General features: G+C 37.9%; 1 protein-coding gene across 1 annotated transcript; it reads right to left on the reverse strand.

Annotated features, from left to right (window-relative positions):
• Nucleotides 1-3,616: 3,616 nt before the first annotated feature.
• ccna2 (cyclin A2) lies at nt 3,617-7,522 on the reverse strand. Its single transcript, XM_048176372.1, has 9 exons — nt 7,309-7,522; nt 6,960-7,202; nt 5,529-5,769; nt 5,301-5,407; nt 4,963-5,186; nt 4,662-4,866; nt 4,460-4,573; nt 4,115-4,248; nt 3,617-4,012 (listed from the first exon to the last, which is right to left on the reverse strand). The coding sequence occupies exons 2-9, from the start codon at nt 7,170-7,172 to the stop codon at nt 3,961-3,963; spliced, it is 1,290 nt and encodes a 429-aa protein (XP_048032329.1). The 5' UTR covers nt 7,173-7,202; nt 7,309-7,522; the 3' UTR covers nt 3,617-3,960.
• Between the last annotated feature and the right edge of the window lie 83 nt (nt 7,523-7,605).

Below are 7,605 nucleotides of genomic sequence, written 5' to 3' on the forward strand. Positions count from 1 at the left end.
AATTTCAGGCTTTAAAACAATTGTAAGCACAAGCTTGCTTGAGACTAGTGCTGTCACGATACCAAAATTTTGACTTCGATACAATACCCAACTTAAATATCACGATACTTAAACGATAATATGGCAAAAACCTAAAACAGCAGGAAACGTAAATAAATAACATATGACAGAACTTCTTTCTTCACCAGTGTGCAGGCTGATACTTCTGGATTTGAGCTTCATTGCCATGAAGTTAGATTTAATATAATTTTTAATGTTTATTATTTTCACGCTCAATAAAATTCTAAATTATTTGCTGTTATGCTTTTTTTTTATACATTTAAGTGTTTTTGACAGTAAGATTATTGTAAAAATTATATTACTGTAAATAAGGCAATATTAAAGCATAAATTGGTTTAAAATAACTGTATATACTCTTCACATATTTATGTATTTTTAAATTAATTTTATTTTTGCAACCACTTATTAAACTTAGACTCAATAATACACCTCTTTGCGGAGGTCTGCTTGCACTAGTAAAATAAATAACGCTCATTTAATGTTTGAGAGCATAAACATAATGCTGGTATCACACTAACCTGTCGCTCTTTAAATTCTTTGTACAAATCGGGATATTTGACGGCAAGATGCTTCGCTTGCGTTATTTTGTAACATCTTTTGCAGTCGGGCTTTGTGGTGTCCGTGGGCTTGCCCTGGCTGTCGGCAATGTAAGTAAAATAATATTTCGCTTCGTGCATCTGCTTTCTCAACAATTTGTGGACGGTCTGCAAGAGCACCTGTATTTGCAACCATACCTCTCGTTTCGTCACCATAAAAGCCGTTACGCAGTTGAGAGGAGTAAACGCACTCAATGTGCCTTAGAAGCAGCGTGCTGCACGCACACTGCCCCCTGCTGTCGCACTTTAGGAAATACAGCTGTCACTCAAAGTACCGGTACTAATAAAATGAAGAACCTGACCCTTGAAAGCAGGGTATCGCGATACCTTTCTAGTACCGGTATATCGTGCAACACTACTTGAGACTTAAGGTGATAATACACGGGGCAACTTTTTGAGCAATGTTGCTGAGTGATCATGCTTGGGCACTTTCCCATTTAGTATGGGCAACAAATTTATATCCGGATACTTTGGCTCGAAATCCGTTGCCTATTCTCAATGGGAAAGTGACCAGGCAACATTGCTCAAAAAGTTTTACCTGTGTATCATCAACTTTAGAGCTGATGTGTAACTAATCATTTAAAATACCAAGAGTAGTAGAAAAACCATTAGATCATTCAAGGATAATTGTTGGTGATTTCTGTTGTACCCTAATTTTGTTCAGACAATATGGTTACAATAATACTGAACATATTGCGATCTATATTTTAACATTAAGATTTAATGTAGTTCATAATTAGGATTACAAATGCTGGAAAGGTTTGTAGGTTGAAATGTTTCCTCAGGGATAAAGGATTTTAAGTAGGTCTGCAGAACTATTTGAGGTTTTTGCCTCATTCATGATATTCAAAAACTTAGTTCTGGTTTGGGATGCTGATAGCTGTTGTATTCCAAGATAAAGTTGAGTAATGTTCAAATTACAGCAACACACGGTCAAGGACTATACATTTGTGGAATTTTGCCATGTAACGAATTAAAGAAATTGAGTGGTAACTAAAGGCAACAAAACACTTAAGGTCATGCTGTAGCCTATTGAGGGACCAAAGCCTAATTTCTGCATTCCCATTCCCAGCAAAAAGGCATAACCATGACTTTTCAAAAGATATCAGAAGTGAGCTATGAAGGTCAGAACAAATGTCAAATTAGGCAATCGCAGATCATTCACCCATTTTTATAATGCATTACCAGGATGAAGTACCATTTTAATGTTTACATTTTAAACTGTCTATTGTAACTAACACTGAGCTTTAGTCATGACAATGCAGCACAACCTCTATGTAGTACTCTCAACATTCAGATCTCTTCAGCACTTTACAGTAAGGTTCTGTTAACATTAACTTTCTTTAATAGCATTTCATTCTATGCAATATTTAAGCTTAAGGCTAATTTCAATACTTAGTAATATTAGAATTAGTTGCATCTCTTCATATTTAAATGGACATGAGCTAACATTAACAAAGAGCTGTATTTTTACCTCATGTGAACAGATACTCCAATAAATGTATTAACCCATTTTAGCCCACCGGCAACTATAGTTGCCGCAGTGTATGGTTGTAATTTTTTTTTTGTAAGTATTTTTCTAGATGTTTTCCATGTTTAATGTCTCAATGACATGCAAGAAAACATCCAAATAAAGGATTTCAAGAACAAAAAAAAGGTATTCACTTCCTTCCTGTGACATGAGGCTGTCAATTTCCAACCCCTACTTCCAGGACGCATACCGAAGGCAAACCCTCCCAAAGAAAAGTAATTTTCATGTTAATATTAAGAATTCTTTGTTGACATATCTACGCAATCATGAGGGTCTCTAGAATCATCCAAACAAAACAAATCTTACAAGAGATCTATAGTTTTTTGTATACTTAGTCAAAAGTACGAGCGGCAACTATAGTTGCCGGTGGGCAAATTACTTGTAAGTACATATATCATTGGGAAATGGGGTACACTGTGTTTAATGGGTTAATAAATCAAGGTTAATGGTCTTGTTTAGTGCTTTTTGCTTTCATAATATTTTATATTGTTATATATTATTTAAATAAATAAAAAAAAAATAAATGAATTATTTTTAGTTTATGTGACCCTGGACTACAAAACCAGTCATAAGGGTCGATTTTTTAAAATTAAGATTTATACATCATCTGAAAGCAGAATATATATATATATATATATATATATAAGCTTTCCATTGATGTACGGTTTGTTAGGATAGGACATTTGGCCGAGATACAACTATTTGAAAATCTGGAATCTGAAGGTGCAAAAAAAAATTTAAATATTGAGAAAAGCACCTTAAATTTGACCAAATGAAGTCCTTAAATGTATATCCACTCACAAAAAGAATGTTATTTATGGTAGAAAGTTTACAAAATATCCTCATGGAACATGATCTTTACTTGATTTTTGGCATTAAAAAAAAATAAAATAATTTTGACCCAAACAACATGTTGGCTATAGCTACAAATATATCTGTGTGAATTATGACTGGGTTTGTGGTCCAGGGTCACATATAGATGTATTTTTTTCTAATGAACAATGTAATTTAACATTGATTCACAACACTCTGTTGGAGCAACTTAATGGCTGCACTTTGTTCTGCACCATGTTCCACCACTAAATGGATTTGTTATTCGTTTTCATATTCAAGAGATAAGCTAGATGCAACTTTGTGTTCGCATTGAATGTTCTTCAACTTTGATCTGTTGAAAGCAGCTAATTTGAGTTAGATACATAAATGTTATGCTCCTATTCAAATTTTACATTGAGAGGTTCATACAACATGTTTATCCACCGGCAACTATAGTTGCTGCACATTCACACGTTTAAGAAAAAAAAAAAAAAAAAACCTGGGGAAAATAAATGCAGAACGTGTTCACATAGGACACCATTAACAGGACTATATGCATGAAGCCATTCAGAAAAGTTTGGGCACAAATGGGTAAAGTGATTAACAAGACAAAGCATAAAGACCAGCAGCACTTTTATTAAGATGTAAAAGGGGAAGGTCACTTTAACAGTGTAAAAAGGATAAAGTGCACTGCTGGAGTCTTTCATAAAAATAGAATACAAACACTGAAATATTAGAAAAATGCTTGATTACCTAATGTACAAATAACTGGTCGTATCAAGCATAAAAAAGGCACAATCCTTAAGGACTGCTAATAAAAATGTACATATCACTAAAATCTCACCATTCCTCCAAAATTGAGGCTATGGCTTCAGTTATTGGAGATACGGAAATAAAGCATCAAAAGTGTGCACAATTCCCAAGGAGGTATGGAACCAATGAACAATATTGATGGGATGGTTAGTTCAGCATCAGCTTCTCTGGAGGGTCAATGAGAGAGACTTCATGGTACCTGAAGAAAGAGAGACAAGTTTTAATATATATATAAAAAAAGCAATCTTCCCAGACTTCATCTAACACACAGCCACTGGGCATGTAGGTCAAGTAAACTTACTTTGAGCCCTTGTATTTCTCCCTAACAGCTTGCTGTGAGTGCTGAGCAGCACCGAGGTAGGTCTGATGTAGATCCTGAATGCACGGCATAAGATCCTCCAAAGTGTAACCAGTCATCTCAACAAGTGCCCTCGACTGAAAGAGAAAGTTGAGGGAAGGCAGGAGAAATTATAATGCAGATTGGTCTAGTCTGACACCAAAAGACGGACTACACTTGGCTACCTACTAGCTGGTCATACTAGCTCTAAAAACAGTCTTAACATAATGGCTGTTTATACAACTGGCTCCAGCAGTCTAGTTTAAGAATATTCATACTTTATGAACATTCAGAAATGTGCAACCTTACCCATGATCCACCTGCAAGCGTGTGATTGGCCAAAATGAAAGCTGCAGCAGCCGTTTGAGATGGGAGGTACTTCAGGAAGGGGTCACAATCTATCAAACTCAGCTCACCGAGAAACTGGAGGAAAAAAAAAGAAAGGCGTTAAAACAATTTTAGGTGATAATTGGGAAACTCCACACAATGAAATTCCAGGAAGCGGTCTCACCATTGATAAGCTTTCCACTTTGCTGCTCACAGGCTGGTGCAAGAAATACTGGGTGAGGAACTGATTGATTGTTGGAGCAGCAAGATCAAACGAGAGAACGGTCAACACCAGATGCTCCATTCTCAACACTTGTTTCTTTGTGTAGGTGTCATCAGTGATGTAAACAAATTCTGCCACCTCTGGGGGGTAGATCTCCTCAAACTTCCTACAGTCAAACAGGGAGAAGTGAGCAAGGAGAAGGGTGTGTGTGTGTGTGTGTGTGTGTGTGTGGAGTCTGAGGCTTTAAGGCAAAGATACTTACGAAGCCAAAAGCATAGCAGCTGTGCCCACCAGCTGTAGTTTCCCTCTCAGGACAGACATGGAAGACAGAAAGCGATCAATGTAGTTTACAGCCAGGTAGAGGGTCTCGTTCTGCAGCTTGTACTCCTCTCCCACCTCCACCAACCAGTCCACTAGGATGGCACGCATGCTGTTTGTGATGTCAGGCTGTTTCTTCATGTAACCTGCTTTTGGTTTTGACTTGACCTACATGACAGGAAGCACAAGCAAACACTTTAATGATGCATATTCTCTAATGCATTGCCCAGAAGAGCTCAATTCAGAAAGTAATAGTCGCATTCAGTCTATTCATTTCCTCACCTCCATTTCCCGCAAATGCGTGTGTATTTCTGTGGCGTAATCAGAGACTTCATTGACATTTGTGGGCCTCTCCTCACCATCAATTACTGACATATCCATAGGGGAATCTTTATTAAATAAAAAAAAAAAAAAAAAAAAAAAAAAAAAAAAAAAGTTTTATTTTTATTACAGGTTTTATATAGAGCAATGAGACAAGATGGGCACTGAAAGAGAAATTGTATATCTTACCAAAACTGGCTTCCATTGGCAGATCGATAGTGGCGAGGGGCTGCCTTAGGCGGGTTACGGTGGGATTTAGTGTGAGTGGGGAGCAATCCATGGTTGCTCTTTGGGTAGACAGTTTGTTAGAGCACGCACCATCAGGCTCATCTACATGAATCTGAAAAGCAGGTGGCCTGGCGGACGGCTTCTCTCCAAAGCTCCTGCCATGTTCTTCAGATTTGCATGCAATTATTTGGGGCCCAGAGACCTGAAAAGAGAAAATTTTATTAGATTGCTGGTAAAAACAGTGTTATAAACTACGCAGGCAATTATATGCCCTGTTTGCAGTAGCCTTCCATATTATGTAGTGCGTCAATTTGACCCATTTCAATTTGTGTTGTCGGAAATAGTGGTTATTTATATTAAACTTATTCAGGGTCATGAAAAGGACAGCAAAATATTGTAGTCACGTGTGCGTACAACATTTCTATTTTGATTATGATATTTAAATCACTAAAGGCAGCTGCACAGAGAACCAAACAAAAGCCTTTGTTATATTCTCAACTCTTCAGAGGGCACTTACATTTATGCATTTGGCACACAATTTATCTGAAGAAGCTTACTGCACTGAAAACATGTTATTGACTCATGAATTTTAATTTCACTGGGAGTTGATGAGTTACAATTAAACGCTACCAAAAATAAACATGAGAACTGTTCAACTCTTTTTACCTTTTCACTTTGTTTTCATAGTATGATTTGAATATACACACACACACACACACACACACACACACACACACACACACACACACACTTGACCCCAGTCCATAAAAACCTTTACAGAATGAAAATTAATGGGTTGGACATGCACCTGTTGCAGTACTTTAGAAACAGCTGAAATGTGCCAAAACAACAATCCTTGTGGAAACACAAGAGATGTTAGGCAGAATGACAGCCTAAGTAACAAACATTCAGCAGAACACCTTTTGTGGTTCAGAGAACATGTATAGTCATACAACTTTAGAATATCAGAGTACGTAAAAGGTCATTTTTGGTGAACGGTGCCTTTAAGAAACCCGGTTTACTATGGAAGCAGAGAATGGGTTTATAAAATGGCGGTCTGCGCATTGGGAGGGAATGAGCTGGGGCATTTAACTGCATTTCATTTCAACTTGTGGCGCCATAAATGCCGTTTGACCCAAAAGGGAAAACAAAAAGGAACGAGATTTTATATATTATAGCCTACATACATATATACACACACACGATGCAATGGGACAAAGCATTGCGAGCAGTATTACTGGTTAATCTAATCTTTATGCACTTATCTACTATGCAGTTAGCAAATCTCTTTAAAGTATAACACTGATTATAAACTATATATCTTCATGCATGCTACACTAAGACAGACTTAAGAGAGCACACTTTATAGTCATGTGCCATGCATGCTCTAACCTGTTTAGCGCCGCGCAGAACGGGTTGTCTGCGCTGATTGTTCTCCAGGGCGCCCAGAACAGTCCTGTTGCCTGGCTTAGGATTGACATTTTCCCGGTTTTCAATCCGATTCTTTGATGCGCCGCGTAGCCTTGAAAGCATGTTTTCCTGGTTATGAATATCTGCCCCTGAATCATGAACCGCGCTTCCTTGTGTTTGGCCGACAGATGACATCCTTCCAGCAGTAGATCAACTTAAGACGCCCTGTAAGATGAATCGAGGGTTGAAAACACTTAAAAACAGATCCTGACTTTTTAATCAAACAACACACGCGCGTGAACATCGAATAAACATGGATAAGCACACTAACCAGCGGAAGTGGCAGAAGCGAGCTGTTGAAATCCGGACAAAAACACAGTACTAACAGTTGCCAGGCGCGTTTTACAAAACCGAGATTCAAAAGTAAATCATGCAACAATCCTATCCTACAGAAACCGCGCCATGCCGGTGTGCAAAACCCCGCTACGCGCCTCGGACAGCTCACAAAAGATGCTTCTATGAAATCAACCAGCGCCTTGTTAGTTTTTGCAGCTGCCTGGTTTGATATTGTGGCTGTCTCAGTTCAAGTAGCCCGCGACTATTGAAACGGGCCAATCAGAACGCAGCA

Source organism: Megalobrama amblycephala, linkage group LG23 (genome assembly GCF_018812025.1).
Source record: "Megalobrama amblycephala isolate DHTTF-2021 linkage group LG23, ASM1881202v1, whole genome shotgun sequence".
Lineage (NCBI taxonomy): Eukaryota > Metazoa > Chordata > Actinopteri > Cypriniformes > Xenocyprididae > Megalobrama > Megalobrama amblycephala.

What these genes read in the sequence shown, in the direction of transcription:
- ccna2 (XM_048176372.1), bottom strand. Translation starts at nt 7,172, where the DNA reads ATGTCATCTGTCGGCCAAACACAAGGAAGCGCGGTTCATGATTCAGGG. An exon ending in GCTGCTATGCTTTTGGCTTC is followed by an intron (nt 4,867 to 4,962) that starts GTAAGTATCTTT and finishes GTTTGACTGTAG; the next exon opens with GAAGTTTGAGGAGATCTACC. An exon ending in GAGAAATACAAGGGCTCAAA is followed by an intron (nt 4,013 to 4,114) that starts GTAAGTTTACTT and finishes CTCTTTCTTCAG; the next exon opens with GTACCATGAAGTCTCTCTCA.